The sequence below is a fragment of the Amphiprion ocellaris genome, chromosome 17 (assembly GCF_022539595.1).
Source record: "Amphiprion ocellaris isolate individual 3 ecotype Okinawa chromosome 17, ASM2253959v1, whole genome shotgun sequence".
Classification (NCBI taxonomy): domain Eukaryota; kingdom Metazoa; phylum Chordata; class Actinopteri; family Pomacentridae; genus Amphiprion; species Amphiprion ocellaris.
Genome location: NC_072782.1, coordinates 27,828,526 through 27,850,325, shown reverse-complemented (window position 1 = coordinate 27,850,325; position 21,800 = coordinate 27,828,526). Strand labels below are relative to the sequence as shown.

Sequence of the window (21,800 nt, the reverse complement as noted above, 5' to 3'; positions counted from 1 at the left end):
AACGCCTGACAGTGTTATTGGACAGATTTAATTATAACCTCTGAAATTTAATGAATGCATATAAAAATGAGAACATCTCCAGAGACGGAGCTGATTAGACTGTATGTTTTGAGCTCCAAGGTTACATCTTGTATGGCAGTATTTTGTCACACCCCTAATCAATGATGACGGATATATCCTCTCACTTCAGGATGACGTTCAGTCCACCACAGCCGAGTCTCCCCCCTCCTTCAAGCCTCCTCCCCCTCCAGGGGTGCAGAGGCGTCCAAGTAGACGAGATCTGCTCAACAAGTGTCCCTCGTCCGAATCCTCCCACTCAGGCTTGTACTTCACTGCACCGACCTCTCACAACCACAGCAGAGATCCGGGACAGTCCGCCGCCTCACCCTCACTGCACCACAAACGCCCCAAGGACTCGTCTCGGGAGTACGCCACCATCAGAAAGAGAGAGCCGACCGTACCGCCCAAAAAAGAGCAAATAGCATCCGCTCAGTTGTCCAGAGTCGCCCAGCACAACATTGGCCCTTTTCCTAGAGTTCAGTCCCCCAGCAGAGGCACCAAACCTGCCGCTCCGTCCCCTTCACCTCCACCTCCACCTCCACTCCCTGCTCCTACTCTGCCCCCTGCCCTGCCCCTTAAACCAGCCTCTATGTCTAAAGCCTCCCCTGCTTCATCTGCTGCCACTAAGCAGCAGTTTGTTACAGTGGAGGTTCACAGGCCCAATGCAGAACCTGACGTCAACGAGGTTCGACCGCTGCCTCAAGCTCGAGGTAAGAAAGGTAGAGCTGCAGGTCAGAACCTGAAGTATGTCCAGGATGAAAGTTTAGCAAATATAGAACCGGAAATATGTAGTAAATGGTTTGAACTTATAGAATGCCTTTCTACCTTAGCAGTACTCAAAGTGCTTTACGGTGTTTTTCTCATTCACCTAGTCACATAAACATTCACACACCAATTTCAATGTCTTACCCAAGGAAACTTCAACATGTAGGGGGCGGGGGATCGAACCGCCAACCTTGCAATTAGTGAACAACACACCTGAGCAGCCACCCTATAATGGTGTATCCAACATGAAGGTTTTTAAAAGTTGTTTGTGTGGCATAACGGGTCGCAACTATAAATTTTTCAAATAATTTATGAGCTATTTATTCTAAAAAAATGTCCAAAAAATGTTGAAAAATAAAATCTAAATACATTCAAGTATGACGAAACTAAAAGACAGCAGCAGTAATGTAAAACCAACAGTTATTATCAAGCCTGGTTCTCCAAAGGGTGCCAAAGCATTGTTAAAAGTTTAAAAACAAGCGGTTGGTCATTTAATTGAGAGTAATTATTGGGGACACCACTGATTAATATGGTGATTAACAATGAACAGATTTGATGCATCAGGTGCTTCTAACTGCAGCTAATCCCCTTCAGGGTACTAGTGTTTGCTAAATGTCCAAATGTCCTAACAGGAAAAGTTGAAAGTGTTTGGAAATCAAACACCAACAGCAAAATAACCTGGACAGCTGCAGACTTCAGCTCAGATCATAGAGACAATAGTAAGTTGTTCAAAAGACTGCAGTCAAAATTAGACTAACCATCTCAATCGTCTTCACAAAGTGATGTTCTTACACAACTAAACTGCATTCTCAGTTATGTTTTAAAGGAAGTGTAATCTTGTTTTCCAATGAAAGTGGTGGGAAAGTCTACATTAAGGGGTTGAAAGGGCGGATGGATGGAACTAGTGACCAGCGTTTCACCCCGGAAGTCCAGAGTTTGTGTCTCATGATGGGCAAGAAACCATCAACCTTAGCTTTAACTTTCATCTAGTTTACTTTCAGTTTTCACTCCCCCTCCGGTAAATTCTACTGGTTCAGGAAGACACAACAAAAACACTCAAAAAATAACAAAGTATAGTTTTCATTCATTAAGTTACATCAGTCTGAGTTCATTCTCTAGCTTTTGTCTGTGTATCCAATGGGCTCATCACCAACACAATTCCAGGCCATAACAGAAAGCACCACTCCTTTATCTCTGTACAACTGTAATAGCATGTTTATATCTATTTAATCAGTAATTTGTGAAAAATAGATCATGATGGTTAGGAGATCATACCTTTACAACTATTATTTTCTCCCCTTTATGTACCAAAACTGCCTGGTTAAACATGTATGATGCTTGGTTACATTTAGGCTCCAGAATGACTTGGTTGATGAGAAAATTCTCATGGTTTGGGTTCAAATACAGCCCTTTAACTACATGTTTAAAACGTCTCCTTCATTTTCTGGGTTACCAAGGTGACAAGTCCCGCCTCGTCTAATATGTCATTGGTTGGTTGAAAAGGAGCGACAGTGAGGCAGTAAAATAAATGGCAAAAATGGGCAAATTAGAAACAGGTTTGTGATAGAAGAATCATCCAAGAATGCAGTTTAATTATATAGGAACGCAGTTTTGTGGAAACTGGGTTGCAAGTGTAGTTTGTACATCTTGAATCAAAACTTCAACAAGTGCGAGGCAAACTCATAACCTTTGCAAATGTGTCTAAACCAATATCCAAGTCATCAATACAGGTGTTTTTTTCGGTATCTCATACTTAAATAACAGAATTTCAAGAATATTCCTGCAGAAACGATGCCATATTGTGCTACATGTTTGGAAATACGCATTTCTGACTCATAAAGAGAACTGCAGCTGCAAACACATTGCTCCTTATAGCTTTTCTCCAGCTGAAACAACCTATTTATCTTATTTTTCATTGCTGTTGCTGGAGTTTTTTTTTTACATATAAATCATCCATGAATCATGTTAGTCACAGTCTAGTTTCCAAGTATACTGTAGGCGTCCTAAACACGGACATGAATCTGAAAAAAAAACAAATATAAACATTGGAAACAAACATTACTATTGCATATACCCATGTAAATGTGATGTCTGAGGACACTGAAACATGTCTTGTTATATCTTTTACTTGGATTATTTGGTTAAAGAAAAGTTTCACAAAGACAGCCTTGTTTTTCTACAGACACACATATATCTCTGTGAATCTGGCAGTTTATTTCATATAAAAGCAGCTGTCAATGTATATAAACTGGACGATAATCAGTTTTTGGTAGACGACAATCAATTGTAGGTGCAGTCCAGCTATTTCAGATCCACTTAAAGTTATTTTGTTCTGGAGCCAGGCCTTATATTTACCTGGTTAATGCATTTTCTGTTTATCAAGTAATAATTTTATGACAAACACAGATTATCATTCCACATCCTGCAATCACTTTTGATGTTTCATAACCTGGGAAAACCTGATTGTGCATTTAAATCAACAAAACACAAACAATGTTTTTCTGCGCTGTGTATTTAGAGGATGCCAGAGATATCACAACATTATGAACATCTGATTATCATAATTGTTAGCACAAAATCCTGTTATGCTGCTAATGCTAAGCTAAGAACTAAGAAATCTATAAATAACTATGAAGGCTTTGAAGATTCAGACTTTATCATGAAAAATTCAGATTAGATGAAGTGCATTTGGGGTTAATTTACTGATACTGAGTAGATTCTGAGGTTTAATTATCAAAAATATGCTGTGTCAGTTATGAGGAAGCGTATTAATACTGTGTGTATAATCTGTATTTATTTGGGCTTAATGGGCTTAAATGAGTGATTATAGAGAACGCTGTGTACGATGGCTGCTGTTTGCAAAACATCACTAATCTTAACAAGCCTTTGTGTAAAATCAGATCAAATGTGGGCAGTTTGTTTATTTGGGAACATTTTGATCGAAGAAAAAGTGTTTTAATCCTCCACTAAACTTGATGTAAAAGAGTCGAGTTAGAACATGATATCCGAGGTCCAGTGTTGTGCTAAGTTTTCCTGACATCTCGTCTGCTGCCTCCCCTCAGGCGGCGCCTTGTCTCAGCTGTCAGACAGCGGACAAACCCTCAGCGAGGACAGCGGCGTGGACATAGCTGAGTCAGGACACGTCAGCAAAGACAGTAGCCCCCATTCCTCACGCACCCGCCTCCCCCGAGACCCCCAGGGGGGCGGGGGGGACAACAGCAACCCCTCCAAACCGGTGAGGGGGCGACTCAGAGGAGCTCAAACATGGATGGATGATGCTCCAGCTGCAGGGAGTGAATGTGTGGTTGGTTGATTTAGCAGCCACTGACGTCGTGTTTCTGTCTTTGTGAGGACCGCTGTTTGAAACAACTTAGAATTTCAGCAAAGCTTTTACTTTGAAGAACGATGACAGTTTTGAAAAGTGATGACAATTTTCAATATTTATGGCCTTTTAGGGACATTTTGTTGGAAACAGGGAAGCGAGGACATATTAGGAAAGCAAGGGCACTTTTAGAAAGTAAACTTAGTTATTGGTAATTGAAAACCTTTTCAAAGAAGACGGGACTTTTTTTTAAAATGAGAGCATTTTTAGAAAGTCAAGACATCTTTGGCGACAGGTGTTTCTGGAAAACGAGGACATTTATGTGAATTAGTGACATTTGGTCAAATCCTCACCTCTTCCAAGAGTTCTCTGACGTTTATGATTTTGTTTTAAGGTCAGAACTTGATTTAGAGTTAAAGTGCCTCTCTGAAACCTCATCTCTGCAAATTAAAGTTACGTGTTTGATCAGCTCACCTACACTTTTAAAATAAGAAGAGTTTTGGGGAACTTTAAGGGTTCTTCACCACTGTGAAGGAACCTTTTGAGTTAAAAGTGGTTCCTTGAGGAGGCAAAGGTTACTTGTGGAACCTCTTAAAAAGTTTAATTTTGAGATGTGTAGGATTCTGTTATGAACCTATTATTAACATAATCCAGATGAGTAAACAGTATTGCAGATGTTCCTAAAAAATATGAGGAAACTTTTCTTATTTTTCCACCAACAGGATCCTATCAGACAAGAGCCTTGTGCCCAGATAGCTCATGGCCCTTTGCTGCAGGTCTCCCCCCCCATTCTTCTCCACTACTTTCCTGTCTGCCTCTCAACTAAACCTGTCAAACAAAAGCCAAAAAGTGGCCCAAAAAAAGTCGGACAGGATCCTTGTTTGCCCAAAAATACAAAACCACGTTGTAAAATTTGCATTTCGTAGGTAACATCTGCAACATCAAGGGTTTCATAATTTAATGACAAAAAAGCTATAACCTAAAATAATTTCTTAGTATGTTTTTCTTCATTAGTGGGTAATGAAAAATAATTTCTACTTGACTATGAATAAACCATGTAATACTTTCAACCTTACTATCCCTTTATCATAAAATGAGCTATTTTACATGAACACCACCATTCAAAAGTTTGGGGTCACCCAGGCAATTTCATGTTTTCCATGAAAACTCCCACTTTTATCCATGCGCTAACATAACTGCACAAGGGTTTTCTAATCATCAATTAGCCTTTCAACACCATTAGCTAACACAATGTAGCATTAGAACACAGGAGTGATGGTTGCTGGAAATGTTCCTCTGTACCTCTATGGAGATATTCCATTAAAAATCAGCTGTTTCCAGCTAGAATAGTCATTTACCACATTAACAATGTCTAGACTGGATTTCTGATTCATTTAATGTTATCTTCATTGAAAAAAACAGGACATTTCTAAGTGATGCCAAACTTTAGAACTGTATTGTATGTATACATATATATTCAAACAATAGTGGAGTGTACAAAAGAACAATACAAAAAAATAAAGTAAAATAACTAAAATAAAAGTGTCTGTTAGACCTCCAGGAACCTATTTTAACAAGGTTCCTCCGGCAACGTCTTCCCTTAACTGAGCTGTTAAAGGTTCCTCCAGGAACCCTTCAGGCGAGCAGTGTTCCTTAAATATCTTCAGAGTTTCTTAGGGTTTCCTGATTCTACCAGACTCTGCTCAGACACTGCAAACCTACTATACAGCACGCAGAAACAAGCTGTATTATTAGAGTTATTCAGGCGTACATGTTAGAACCATAAACTGATAATCTAGAACAGGGGTATTTAACTAAAATTCAAAGAGGTCCAGTCAGAGAAAATGTATTAAAGCAAAGGTCCGGAACATCATAAAGTCTAACTTCAATTAGTGCGATATATGATGATGTAACCTAGAATTTTTATTAGCGTGTGCATGTAATCAATAACTGACCATCAAATCAAATAAATTCAGTACGGTTCAAAAACATTTTGACAACATTTATTAACAAGTAACTTTTGATATAACTGTACATCTTAAAATTAAGTGCAGAACTTGAAAAAATAATGACTGAACAACCCAAACCAGCTTATATACATCTTTAACAATACCTAAATCTCAAAAAATGTAAACAATTGAACACTTTAACATTTTTTCCCTGTCTTGTTACTCCCCTTATGTCCCTGCTGCTTAATGGGAGAACTGAGCTGCAGTTTGCCCTGCCAGTATTTTTTGAATTGTGGTCTGAATGGTGTCAGGGTCGTTCTCAAACACATTTGGAGCTCATTGGTCACTCTGGAACCATATTCACTTTTGTCATGTTTGTCACATTTCCTTTTTTGTCTGTCTCTCACCTCTCAACTGTTTTCTGAACGCAGAGCTGTGATGTTTAGCAGCTGCAATGCAGAGACGTCATTGGCTGAGTAGCGTCACGTGGGATGGCTGAACTCGTACGTAATTGGTCTGTGTGTTTCCTGAGCTGCTAACTAATGCCGTAAACACTGGGAAAGCTGTGCCGGTAAAACAGAAGCGACCGGTCAAATTTAAAATCCCGTTACAATTTACTGATTACAGGTCTGGTCCGTATAAGACGGCGTCTGGGTCCGGATCCGGACCGCGGTCTGCCAGTTAGTGACCCCTGATCTAGAAGAATAATGATTGGTTCTTTATACATATGAAATCTTTGCTGTCTAAATCGGTATTTTTGAGACTGTCATCTGCTGTTTCAAGGTAGAAAACTGCTCAATCATGGTGTTGACTGCTTGTTTCGCTCCTGATGCGTCATCTAGCATTTAAACAACACCATTTAGTCATGTCAACAAGGTAAAAAAAAACACCTGGAGTTTTACCGTAGGGGTTTTTTAAAGCGTAATGAATGCATTATTATGTCACTGCGGGTCCTCACAAGAATAGAAGTACTACCCTGTGTGTGTGTGGTGTGTGGTGTGTGTGTGTGTCTGTGTGTCTGTGTCTGTGTGTCAGCTGGAAAACAAGCCCAGAGTTGCAGTTTGACAAATCAATGTTCTTTATTGCTAATCCTCCTCCAGAGTCTGTTCTTTAATCCTAACTGTGATCTCTTCTCTCCTCCCCCTGTTCACTCAATCACACTCTGTTTCCTTTGTTTTCTTTTTATGTCTCACTCATGTCATTCATCCAGTCACATGCTCCATCATTTATTTAATCACTCGCCGCAGTGTAATGTAATGAAACCCTCAAATCGCTCTCTGGTTCCTATTGATTGATGGAAGGAATAACAAGTAGGGATGAGAGTAGTCTGATTGTTTATGATAAGAGGGGCTGTTAGATTCAGTGTTTCTTTTTTTTTTTTTTCCAAGGAGAATTGAAGGCTGAATGGACTAGTGTCATAAAGAAAAGCGCTGCTTTTTTTATTACCATGGAGCAGAGGCTTTTACCTTGTGCTTGTTCTAAAGTGTCAAACAAGAGGTTAGCTGAAAAGAGCAAAGTTATACGCTCGTAAAGACTTTCCTCGGTGAAGTTATGGAAGACGGTTTTAAGCGTTGTTATAGTCTTCTCATCTGTATGTCAGACGAAACACTACAGAAAGCAGATTCATGGAAAAATGGCTGAGAGTCATTGAAGAAAAGTGTCATGTTCTAAAATGCTAAAACATGCTTGGGGGTTTCTGTTCATATATTTACATAAATTAACATCTGCTATTGCACGAGATAATAAGCTTTTCACAACTTTCCTTAATTAGCATTTAACAGCCAAGCAACCTTTAGCGGCATAGCAATGTTGTCGATATGTATAGTTCTTGAAAGTCAACAAAAAATCATCAGTTTTGGCTTAACCTTCACTAATTAATGAGATGAGATGAGATGGAGATAAGATAAAATGAGATGAGAAAAGATAACCTTTCTTAATCCCAGAAGGGGGAAATCTGTAGTGTGCAAACATTTAAGGAATATCAGTACAAAAAAATATATGCATATATTCAAGCAAAGTACTAGTTCTAGTCATAACAGTATTGCACATATCAGTGCTATTGCACAGATTCTTTGTCTTCTAAAAAGATACTTCACATGAAAGAGTACTGATAGAGAAGTATTAATATTGCACAGATTATCTATATTGCAGAGATTTGTCCTTAAGTAGAAAAATAGAGATATAGCGCATATTCTAGTCTATATAGAAAAACAGATATTGCACAGGGTTTTTAAATGTGTAAAATATTCACAGCTTTGAATGTGTTAAGAATTTCTAGATTAACAATATATTATACAACTCTGTAATGTGAAAAGAGTCAGTCATAGCAAGAAATTCTGTAGTTTTTGTGGTTTTAAAGCCACAGCAATAACAGCTCTGATATCCTGCCAACACCAAACGGCAGACAGACTAAGTTAGCGACTGAACATTAAGCAGGTAAAAATGATGTTTTTCTCCGGAGCTGATGGAAATTAAGCAGAGCTATAAGGAGAGTGAATCCACACATGAATGCTAATGTTGCTATGTGTCTGGTGGAGGAGTAAATGATCAACTGTTTGCTAATATGTTGACTACTCTGCAGGGTGTTTCTGGTTCTGTCAGCTTTGGACCTGTTTCTGTGACATAAAGAGGAAATTAATGTAGCTTTACTTACTTTACAGCTGCAGTGTAGCACTAAATGTATGGGGTGGGGGGAGGAAGAGTGGCCAAACTGCAGAGTCTGCACTTATACGTCATGCATCTTAACCACTAAATCAGCAGGATGTTTTTAGTTGACACTGTAAACTGTAACCTGGACGTAAAACCCCAGAAACATGCTTCAGCTCATTTACACAGGAGGAAATAAAACCCTGTAGGGGAACAGAAGCTAAACAAGAGCTGACATAAAAATGACTAAATATTGGAAATGGAATGAAAATTAAAAATGTGTGAGTGTTTTGTCTTCTCACTTGACAGATGAATATATGACCAGGACTGAATATGTACATGCTAATGTAGAGTCGTGGCCTCTATGGATGCGTAAGAAGACTCTTGAGTGTTTCTGCTCTGAGAAAACAAACAAAGGTGGAAAAAAATATATATGCATGGCGCACAAAGAGGCGGCAGACGGGTACAAGAGGCTGTGTAATGTTATGAATATATTGAGGTTTATAAATATGCATTAATGCTGTTCTTTTTCTTAAATTTCTCCCTTGCTTCAGCCGGGGCTGTTGGAGCCCACGTCTACACTAGTGAGGGTGGCTAAGAGTGCCAGCACCCTGGGAATCGCCATCGAGGGCGGAGCCAACACTCGCCAACCGCTACCACGGATTGTCACAATACAGGTGAGTCAAGAACACGCAACAGTCATTGAACAAAAAGTGTCTTGTCTTTATATGCACCAATCAGCCACAACATTACTGACAGGTGAAGTAGCATCGATCATCTTGTTGTAATGCAATGTTCTGCTGGGAGACCTTGAGTCTTGACATTCATGTGGATGTTTGACATCTATCATCCACCTAAACATCGCAGATCAAGCAACCCCCCACCCCCCATTGCAGCAGCAGTCCTTGATCCCAGTTGCCACGCTCAGCAGGACAATGCACCCCGACACACCACAAAAACAGCTCAGGAGTGGCCCAGGGAACATGACAGAGCTAATGTGTTCACCCGGGTTCCACACTGCCCAGATCCAAATCTTACTGAGCATCTGTGGGTGTGCCAGGATAAGCCTGATCTATGTAGGTCCCACCCTGCAACCCACAGGACCCACAGAATTCACTGTCACAGGTCATCCCCAGAGGTCCTGTGTCCATGCCCAACTGGATCAGAGGCGTTTTAGCAGCATAAAGGAGACCATATTTATATACACCAATCAGCCATAACATTAAAACCACCTGTCTTACACTGTGTTGGTCCCCCTTATGTGGTGAAAAAGGGGGTCTGGAACCAGGATGTTGGCAGTGGATCCTTTAGGTAGTCTGGGTTGTGCAGTTAATCAAACTTCTTCCACTGCAACCTGTTGATGTTTAATCAGAATGAGGTCTAGGAAGTTTGCCGATCAAATCAACATCTTGGGTAATTGTCATGTTCCTCAAGATGTTCCTGATTGTTTGATGTTTTTGTGATGTGGTGGGGTGCATTTTCCCACGGTGGTAGACCAGTGATGTTTGGGATTTCCATTTGCATGAGGGAGTGTGCTTGTTCTGGGTGTTTTTCTCAGTACTCTGTACATAATTTCTACAAAGATATTTCATTATACTGAGTGTATTTTCCAACAACTTGCTGGCAATTTGCTCCTTGGTATACAAATTTTGAGCCACGCTTTAATGATTTTACTGATCAAGTAGGTTTAGTTTTCATCTCTTTGATTTGCTTCAGTTCTTCCCTCTTCTTTGCTTTGTGAAAACACGGCCTGCAGTTCAACTGAATTTTTGTCATGTGACCATTGATTTTCGCTGAGTCACTCCTGGTTTTCCCAGTTGTTTTTACAGAATCTGTTGCAAATTATTTATTTTGTTGAATTTTTAGAAGAAACATGTTGAACAAAGTCTTGAGTTATTTCGATTTTAAGTTTAGACTTGGTTGATTTTTACAACGTAACCGCATGTCACATATGATTGATTTGAAGACAATTAGAAAGTTGAAAATCTTACCATTTTTGAAGAAATTTTTGCAGCATCTCGCTATGACAAATTATGTAATTTGTTGATTTTTTTTTAGAAAGAACACATGCCTTTCAAATCCACTGGCAGGTTTTGGGATGAGTTCTCTAAATATTCCCCCCATGTGCAGTTGTCATTAACAGCAAAATTAGCTAAACAGACCAAAGCATTATATGTACCAGGCTGTAAACATGTTTATTTGTTCTATAAAGTTGGGACATTTTAACATGGGGGTCTAGGGGGATTGACTCACTTCTGGATCCAACCTCTAGTGGCCATTTAAGGAACTGCAGTTTTCTCCATAGATTGCCATTTGAAATTAATCCTTAAAATAAAACCATCACTAGGCTCACCTCTCTGAAACCAGTATACTTATTATCATACAGTCTGCTCCATTTTCATTAATATTCTCCTCATATTGTCGTCCTGTGTTTGCTTTCCTGGGAGCATTTTGGGTTCTCCGTCATGGTTCCACACACCCACATTCCAGGTGGGATTTGATGTCCTTTAAGGCTTTCTATGGACTTGGACTGCAGCTGAACTCACACTGAGATTCCTGCTAATTTTGTCCTCATTGGGGGTCTGCAAAGATGATTACAACAATAATGGCTTACAAGAATAAAGCCTGGCTGCCTGGAGATTTGGGCAATTACTTGTTCTGTATGAGGGAGAATGTGTGGCGATGTTAACGTATAAAAGCAGGCGGTAGAAAGAACAGATTATTCTATGTAAAATCTAAATGATAGCCTCTGTTCAGTTGTGACGAGACTAAATAGAGGTGCTGCTATATCTTGAGCAAAGATTTGACATTTGCATAGCGAGAACAGCGACATTCCTCGAGTTTTCAATGCTGCAGAGTGAAATCCAAATATTGAAAGCTTAGCTAGCAATGAGTCACCTCTGAAGGAAGCTACTGCTGTGACTCACATGGCGAATTGCAAGTCAACAAAGGCTGCATTAGCTCGGGACTATCTGCAGCACTAATCGCTGTCCAAACATGGAGAACCAGCGAGTTACAATTTCAAGATCAGAGCAGTGACCAGCTTCAGACTCCAGTCCACACCCTGCTCTCAGCTCCTCTCAGCCTCCCACTCCACAGAGGTGGTGATTGAAATAAAAAAGGGTGGCTGATTGCGAGGGGACGGATAAAAGGATTGGAAATCAGCACATTCAAAATCAAATGGCGCACCGGAAAGAAAAGGGGGACAGCAAGTGTAAAGTAAAAGATGCAAAAGAAGCGAGAGCAGCGTTAATGAGGAGGATTTGTTCACAGGAGGAAGTGGAGGTTCGGTGTTGTGGGTTTAAGCGGTAATTTGGATATTTGGTGGAGGGAAGGTCATTGTGATAAGATCGCAAAACTGCTCTTGTTCCCATTAGCGCTTCTGATACAAATCCACAACAAATGCAGGAGAATGTTGTGCCATGCTCTGGTTTTTGTTTTTTGAACACTGTTCAGCTAATTTTATATCACAGCTGTGTCTTTGGTTATTATATATTCCTCGGTGGTTCATTCAGCCGGACAACAAGGCACGGCTCTTTAATGAACAGCAAATTGCAGATAAGATGTAAAGCATTTAGTGAAACCATCCGTCTAATTATCAGAGCCAGTTTGTTTCGCTTTAGTGGATTTCTTTTTTCCGCCTCGTGTCTTTTTCTGACACAAACAGTGGAAGTTGGTAGCGTTGGTCCATTATAGCCGCTAGATGCTCATATTAGCAGGAGGACACACGAATTACAGAGATAGACATTACAAGGCCAAGTATAGTATAAAACTAACCTTTTACAGGCCTGAAATATAACTAGATTCTGTTGCCTAGCAACTACAGACGTTAATGATTAATCATTAATCGATTAACTGTTGTTAATAATTTAATTGATTGAAAAATATGAGCCAATAATCCAGCAGACATACAAGTTTTAAAATGTATTCGAGCTCAGCTGCAGTACCTCACTGTGCCACCAGGTGGAGTTTCTTACCATTTAACACTGTAGTAACCAGAGACGGTGGCCACTTGGACTTCCCTCAGTTCTGTGTTGGCAAGCAGAGAGCATTATGGGAGTTTAACTAGTAAAGGGCCACCATGAGAAAGTGTGTCATGATGCTTAATATGCAGCAACCAGAGTTCTTGAGTTTTTGGGAAGAACAAGTGTTTCAACTCAGGGTTACCTAAAGCTGTGGGTTGATTACTTGTGTCATTCATGTGGCAAACAGCACATGGCATACTCAAAACCAGGAAGCATCATGATAACTGAGTTAAATTCATGTTGTTGAGATATTGATAGTTGATTGGCTTCCAACTATCAGTCATGGAAGTTCCCTACGAGCAACTTCAGCCTTGTTTCTACTACTCATAGACTCATAGTGAGGGGTTAGAAACAGAGTGGTCTAACCCACAAAAAATCCAAACTGAGGTTTATATAGTTTCTGTAATCTTTTATGGACTAATTTTTAGTGACAAAGTGGTCTAACCCACACCTCAAATATAGCGTTACAGTGGAATGTTAGACCAGTCTTGAAAAACAAAACTTTGAACCCATTTATCTCAAAAACTACAGACAGTGAGTTAGACCACTCTGCTTCCAAACACTTCAGCTGTTGCTAATACATTACAATTCTTGTCCGTTGGAGTCTGCTTGGGAGAATGTTGTGTACATCAGCCGTTGGTTGTATCTACCTATTTCATTGTAGCATTATGGCTGTTGTAGCATAGTTGATAGTTTTTGGGCTGCACACGAATGTCTGCACGTGGACTTTTGCGGATTTGGGGAGATGATGAAGCTGAAGTCACGTGGATCCTTGCAAAACTGTGAAGTACAACACGCTGTTCCCCCAAAATGGTCATCCATTGTACTTCAAACTCAATAATGCCTGGACTAAATTATGATCCTGAACAACTAAACTTCATTCTCAAACAGTTTTCGAAGGGAACGTTTTGTTTTGAAATAAATTTGCGACCTAGTGAGAAAGGCAGGCCATTTCAAAGAACAACAACACCGAAGTCGGAAGGAAGGAGGGGTGGATGATGGTATAAACCAGCGACCATTTAACTCCAATTCCTGTGATTATCAAGAAGTTTCATTTTCTGCCGTGTTACTTTCAGTTTTCTGAGTAGGTTTAAGCGGCAAAACTACTTGGCTAGGTTTAAAAAATCACAACCCATTTACTACATGTTTCAAGTGCCTCCTCCATTTTCTGGGTTACCGTGGTAACAAGTCCCACCCGTTGTAATATTTGATCGGCTGAATAAATAAGAGCGACACTGAAGCAGTAAAATACATGGAAGAGGTTGGTTTGAAATGTATTTGTACTACGTCACCAGCAGTCGTACGTAGTTTCTCTCCAAACGTAATTGAGAATGAAGTTTAGTTGTGTAGAAATGTAATATTGGAGTCCAGACTTGGTTGCTGCACTTCCTCAAGTCCTCAGCAAAACACCTGGAAAGTTTGACGCGGACCAGATGTGTTTGCTGTGATATGCAAAGAACAGACACACACATACACACTGAGATTCCTTCATTTATTAGTTAAATCATCACAATAATATACAGGTCAAGAATCTTAACTTCAATTTTAAAGGTTTTAAAATCACACAGAGACTTAAACTTCCCATATTGGGTCCTTTTTAACCAGTTAATGTAATTTTGACGTGTAACCCAAATGTGTTTTTCAAATGTCAGCTCAAAATACGATATAAATCACTTATTCTGCCATGTCTGTGGTACTCCCAGTATCTTTTATTCTAAATCTGCTCTATAGGAGGAGCCAGATTATCCTGTTTGATAATCACAACACTAATTCAGCAGCACTTTCTGATCTATAGAGACAGAAAATAAATGAATGGAAGGTCTTTTAACGTGTTTTGTGCCTCTCTGGACACACTGGTGACGCCTAATTATGTTCAAAAGCAATGAGAAAGTGTGTTTTGCATAATGTGGTCCCCTTAAGAAATGATGCCACTGAAATGGTTTGACCCCTGACGAATCCCTCTCGACTTCACGGACTCTTCACTGAGACACCCATAAAAAAATTGCACCTCATTGCGCTGGTTAATAGCAGAGGAAATGGGAACTCTAGCCCTGCGTCAGTGGTTTTTAGGGAGGAAGACATGAAGAGGCCACTTTAAACAAGGTTAAGTCTCAGTTAGGGCTCAGTTTAGGATCATTTAAACTATTCAGGTGAGTTTAATTTCAGAGTAAAGTTGTCAATTTTTCTTTTTTTTTTAAACTTTTCTGAACTGTATTGATGTTTAGAGCCACGAGCTACGTAGCTACACAACACCGCTGCTACATCCCCGAACAATAACGCAGTTCGGCCTCACAGTTATTTACGGTCATTAATAACACGACAGCCTCGAGGTTACTGAGGAGGAAGGACACGATCAAGGTGGGAACAAAAGCCGAGAAAAGTTTTGCTCTGTCATCCGGGGAGCTGTAACTCAACGATATTAGGCCCTTGAGCAAGGCAGGACGCCGTGCATCCGTCAGAACCGAGCAGCAGGATGATAAACCCGCTCTGGAAGGAGGAAAGAAGAAGAAGGTTAATTTGGTTTTCGGCTTTCCGCTGGGCATCGGCGGTTTCCTGGGGACAGATGATGGCATCACATCAAAGCGAGTGGCCTTTACAGCGGCGTCTCTCTGCAGCATTGAAAATAAACTCAGTGATACAACAAACCGCCGGCTTCTGTGCTTTCTGTCTCTCTGGGCGCCGACGTTCTCGTCTCCGGTCGCCTCAATCAGCACGACAAGGATGAAATACGGATAAAACCCTGCTGCTGGTCATTATCAGCCACTATCGCTGCTGCTGAAGCTCTTTATCGCTGCCGTCCTCCCATTATGACTGACCGCTCCACCAGCTAAAGGTAATCATTGACTGAAGCCTAAATTACAGACGTGATGATCCAGTTTAGTTCAGAACCAACTATAGTTGCGTGAAATGAGGTCCACAGTCAGAGTCGCTCTAAAGGAAAACACGACTTTGCGTCCAATTTAAGAAGAAATAGTTTGGGGGGCTTCAAATAAAATTCAAAGCAACATTTGAGTATTTTTTTTCCAAGGAGCAGAGACTCTCCGGTGACACTTTATCTCAGCAAAATTATCAGTATTCAAAGTTACGCTAAATAAATGGACGATTATGTTATAGTTTTGAATTGTTAGCTAGAACATTTTTGATTTTGCCTTTTATATTTACATTTAATATCATTTAGAATCTTATACAGTTGATGTTTTTAATTGAATCAATTTAGATTTTATGTCAAATTGTTTACATTTTTTGTTAGATTTTTGAATTTTTATGTCACTTCTGGATTTTTACTTAAAAATGAGACTATATCACAGTTTTTAAGTCTCTAATATTAAGGATTAGATTTTTATTTTTTTAACCTTTTTTTAACCTAATATTTTAAGATTTTATTATTACTATTATTATGTTATAACCCTGACTATATTAGAATTTGTCACTTTTTGTCATTTTTTTAATGTAATATCCCTAAATTGTTTTTTCAAAAAAAGGAGAAATCTTTAATGTTAAAGAAGTAATGAAATTTTGATTTCACCTCATAATAATTGTGTATAATTTTGAATTTTCAACTTTATAGTTGATTTTTAAACTAATAAATGCATTGCATTTTATGTTAAAAATTAATTAATGTGACATTTCTGAATTTTTACCTAAAAATATGTTTTTATGTCACATGATAACCCTGAATTGTTTAGTAAAAAAAAAAAAATAAAAGATTAAAACTTTAATGTTACACAAATAAAGAAACATAGATTTTACCTGGTGTATTTACATTTAATGTTGTTATTTTGAATTTTGCAGTGGATTTTTTTTATCTAATTAGTTTTCATGTCAACATTTTTGTCAATAATTTATCTGTCACATCTGAAGTTGTACCAAAATATTGAGACAATATCTCAGTTTTTAAATCTTTAATCTTACGGTTTGAATTTTATTCAGAGTTTTGATTCTTAGTAGCTCAACATTTTAAGATTGTATCTCAATTGAATTTTTTTTTTTACTTTAAGTTAGAGCTATGAATTGTTTTGTTTGAAAAATATATGCTAAAATCTCTTATGTCTGAGTTTTGAATGTTTGCTTACTTTTATTTAGAGAAATGTATTTTCACCCAGAAAAATACATATTTTTACATTTAATGTTAGAAGTTTAAATTTTATATCATACAATTGATTCTTTTACCCAATAAACCTTGAGAGTCCTTGATATATTGAGCTACAATTTCAATGATGCCATTTTAAATATCCAAACTTTATAATAAAGCATCAAGTAAATTAGAGATGACTGAGCAGAAGTTTACTGATGATTTGAGTTGGAATAATGGTTCAAATCATATTCCTTCATAGAACTACATTTAGTCAGATAATGTCTGGCTCTTTTACTGTCATTTTTGAGCAAATAAGCACAAAACAAACCGTTAATGTAGACCTTCTCATTGCAGATCGCTGCTTAAATCTCCTTCCTTGTTCCACAGCAGTGAACAGAAGCTAAATAAACTTTATGGCAGCTTTTAAATGATAAAATGCTGGTGAGAAATCAGCAGCACTGATTTATCTACTATAATATATAAACTCTGCCCTGCAGCTCAGCGCTCTGAGCTCACAGCTAATTTATGCAGCCTCATGTCTTTACAAAGTGTGTGATCAACAAAATGAAATGTTTTCACATTTTTCTTCTGTGATTAGAAAGATTTTTATCTCCAACAGACACCCGGAGGGAAAACACGAGACAGAGAACAAAAAAAAAACTCTGTTGTCTGTTCACAAAGTGGATTCAGGCTTCAGGTTCTTGGCAGTGAAATCAGATGACACCTGAAGTATCTGCAAAAAAAATACAAACTGAGGTTCATTTCTGCCTGCAGTGAGCTTCAGAGGCCACTGGAACAACGTAGATCCTCCGAATATTCGATGCCACCACTGTTTCCCTGAATAAAAAGTCATATTTCTGATCTGCTCTAAGTGACGAAGTCATGACTGCTGGAAACCACCAGCAGCCTCCACAGTATTAATCACAGTCCAAACCACTCAGACCAGTTTCTGTGGAAATTACTTCTATTAAACGTTCATTCTGGACATTTCTGGAGTCTCTACTTTGAAGCAATTTTAGTGCCACTGGAAGAGGTAGTGTTGCTTTTCATGTTGAGAGGATAAATATCTGTCTGTGAGCAATTTATGAAGACTGAAGCACTTTATGTACCAGAATTATTGGTTTATTATTATTATTATTGGTTTTCTTGCTTGATTCGGTGTCCATACATAAAGTACACCTGCATAACACACACCTGTGCTCCACTGGAAATGATACAATGACTGACCAGCCTTGGCAGAGTACTGCGCTCTCTGAGTGCTTTTGTTGTTATAAATTTGTGAACACATCTATTGTTACAAGTGGTTCATTTTCAAGAAATTCTCCATTAAAGTTCACTTGTTTTCTGTGTTTTTTCCTCAGAGGGGAGGTTCGGCTCATAACTGCGGCCAGCTGAAGGTGGGTCAGGTGATCCTGGAGGTAAACGGGGTTTCCCTGAGGGGCCGCGAGCACAGGGACGCCGCCCGCCTCATCGCCGAGGCCTTCAAGACCAAAGAGAGGGACCACGTGGACTTCCTGGTGACTGAGTTCAATGTGGCCCTATAGCTGAAGGTAGCACCGACAGAAGAGGATGATGGTGACGAGGGGGAGACATTCGAGCGTCTGTTGATTTTTAAAGGCACAACTCGTAGATTAAAAAAACCACCACCTGATCTCTGAGCCCTCCTCCTCTCTCACAAACCCCCGAAACACTCGATTTACAAGGCATTACTGTCGCTGTGGATTCCCTCCAGGATTCTCCTCAACGTTCTTACCTCCCCACTGTGAGACCTTAAAGCACTGCAGTGGGAAATTGTGAAACCTACACTTTCTTCTTCTTTTTTAAATTTTCTTCTTCTCTCAGCGTTAAAACTAGTGGATTTGCAAAAAAAAAACCAAACACCGGAACTTACTCAGAACACTCCCAAAACTAATTTTATTTGACCTACTTTTGCTTCTGTCTGAGAGAAAACCGCACATGTGAGACTGATTTGACGCTTGACTTTACAAGTTTGGATTTGTATATGTAAAAATGGACAAATGTAGATACAGATGCATATATATATATATATATATATATATATACTGTACACATAAAATACTCCTATATGAATTAAAAACCTGTAACCTCTGTTGCATCGTCAACATATAGTAATATATTTGAAAGATGAAGATAATTCAGGCCGTCGCCGCATTTCAGAATTCTACAAATTTTACAGAAATCCTCCTATTATTACCACCTGTTCACACAAAGGAATAATTATTAAAACACTGACAGAAATCCACATTTGTTTGACATTAAAAAAAGAACTGCACACGTGAATGACGGGAAACTAATGTGCATTATGTTCTTTTGCACTTCTGCTCGTGTATCTGTGAGTCCTTCACACTAAGCAGCCACATTTCAAAACGCTGTTTATGTGTGAAAACAATATGCATCCACAATAAAAGCTTTTTTCTATTTCCACAAGAAAACAACACATTTTTTGCTTTGCAGAGCAGAAAATCTGGTTATTCTGTGTTTTATTACACCTAAACTCTTTATGTAGTCGTCCTCATAGATATATGTTTCTGCGTCTGCTTTAAGATCCCTGAAGTTTAGTATAAAATAATGATTTGAGTGCAGCTCGGGAACAGTAAATGTCAACGAGGAGAAGTGTTTGCCGCTCAGGCGTCAATAAAATCACTAAAAGCAGCTGTTATATCTGTTTACACTGCAGCCAAACACAGCAATCAGTCAATAATTTGATATTAGCATTATGCTACACACAGCAGAAGTAGTTTTCAGCAAAATAAGAGCGTAGAGCAATAATAGAAGGTTACATTAAGCTGCTTTCCACTGCAGGAACTTAGTGTTGGTGCAAAATGGTGCGAAAAATTCCAGAAAGGGCTCCATATTTGGCTATTTTTGGGTTTCTTTGACAGCAACATGGACACCAAACCTCAATGCAGCAACTGGGTCATTCCAGAATTGAAGGATATTTTACATCCCACTCATCAAATTTCAGATAACCCATTTACAAAATACTAAAACTTGCAGTTCTTGTGTAAATGTACGTGTCCTGAGACCAAATCTAAAAAAAGCGAGAAAAGAATGTTTGAAAATATTTCCAAAATGCCAAATAAGTCAGGAGTTCCCCCTAAAATGCCATTTTTCTCTTGTCACATCCTCCAGATGACCAAATTGAATCTCAAACAAAACAGTTAAGATGAAATTTACATCTCCTGTTTTGGTATTATATTGTTCATTGATGCCTCTTATAGTTGTGGGAACATTTTTTTAATCAACATAATATTTTAAATAATAATTATTATGCATGGAACATGTGTCCCACAACAACCCTGTTAGCATGACCTTTTTAGCTGGTAGAAGAAGAAGAAACTAGTGAATGCTAACATTAGCATGGATTACCTATTACCTATTATTGATGAATATGGAGCAGAAAATTGTAAAAGAGAAGGTTTATTTTTCAAAAATTTCGAAGCCCAAATGTCCTCCAATTCTGGAATGACTCAACTAACAATAGTGACTGAATGTAAGTTCAGCTTTGTGAGCATGTAGGAAATAAATCATTGGATGTTTGTTTTGTTCACCCTTATGGTGAATTTTGCATTGTTGTTCGATACATCACTGAAATGACTAAAATAAGTAAATTACAATAAAACTAGAATAGAAAAGTTAGAAGTAATACTGGCATTTGTACGGGGTAAAAAGTAATCCCACATGATAATGAAATATTGCACTTGAAAAATAAAAAAAAAGAAAAATTAAATATTTCACATGAAACTGAAATATTACACCTGAGAAATTAAAATCTGACATGAACAAACAAAGACTACAAGAACACCCTCAAAGGTTCAGGCTTCCTAAAAATTCTCCACAAGTTCCTGCAGTGGAAACAGACAGTTTCAAACAAATCTTCATCTAACTGCAGCTGCTGCTCAGTTTTTGATTCCCTCCAACATTTCAATCCCCTCCTGTGTCAAAGAAATGCCAAAAAATGCTCTATTTTTCCTTTTATTTAGTTTAGACTAACCACTGTGACACTTACTTTACTTTTTATTGCTTCACAATAAAAGCCACTCCATGTTTTGCCTTTGGAATGCTTTTAATTTGAAAGAACTGCAAGAAGCATGCTCGGTTTGCATCAGCAGCGAATTACAACATGAGTCAGAGGAAAGTTCAGTGCTGCTGGGCATCATTTATTATTAATTTTGTGTGCATATGTGGCTAATTTGAATCCAGCACACACAAAAACACTATATTCTAATAGGTAGATAAGCAAAATGTGCATAAATAGCAGAAAAAATTGAGTTTCATTTCGTAAAAATGTATTTTTTAAAATAATTTTTAATTCCTTTTTATGCGTAAAACAATATGTTTTTTTTTCAGATTTGGCAGCTCTGTGGATGTCCTCTCCCCCCTATGACCACTCAGCTGAATAACAATTCATGATTTTACTTCATAATTTCATAGTTTTAATTATATTCACCCTGGGGGGGGGGGTTCGAAGCCACGCTCGCTGCAGCAATTACAATCGAGAAGGGAGTAATGAGACATTTAGAGGACGACACTGCCAAAGATTTTCTGAAACGCTCCTTCACACGTGGAAAATGTGGCGTGTTCGTGCACGCTCATATTTTATCCATTTATAGAAAAGCAATTAGGAGATAAGCCATGAGGTAGAGAGAATGACGGCGAGAGCAACCAAAGCAGCAAATGAGATGTTGTGGAGATGCTCTGCTTCCTCTGAGGACTACAGATGTACAGCAAACATCAGGTAGAAATATGAAGTAATTACAGTAATTAATCCAACGCTTGTGAGCAGAGTGTGTCTGTCTGCAGCTAATGGATGGACGAGGAGAGGGAAAAAAGATGCGGGAAAACAAATAAAGATGAACGTAAAGGTCACCGGGGGAGCTGTTGTATGAGACACAAACAGGGAAGCAGCAGTCTGGTCATCTGGGCTTTTTTTGAAG

The 21,800-nt window shown here is 38.7% G+C and overlaps 1 protein-coding gene across 3 annotated transcripts in view; it reads left to right on the top strand.

Annotated features, from left to right (window-relative positions):
- Window positions 1-18,953, top strand: part of whrna (whirlin a) — a 204,357-nt gene extending 185,404 nt beyond the window's left edge. For 2 of the 3 annotated variants that reach the window (XM_055019461.1, XM_055019460.1), the window contains exons 9-12: window positions 191-770; window positions 3,888-4,060; window positions 9,297-9,419; window positions 18,204-18,953. In XM_055019461.1, coding sequence (XP_054875436.1) covers window positions 191-770; window positions 3,888-4,060; window positions 9,297-9,419; window positions 18,204-18,386 — 1,059 coding nt within the window. In that variant the 3' untranslated portion in view covers window positions 18,387-18,953. The remainder of the gene's footprint in view (window positions 1-190; window positions 771-3,887; window positions 4,061-9,296; window positions 9,420-18,203) is intronic. The other variant, XM_055019462.1, reaches the window with a different exon arrangement.
- Window positions 18,954-21,800: the final 2,847 nt, after the last annotated feature.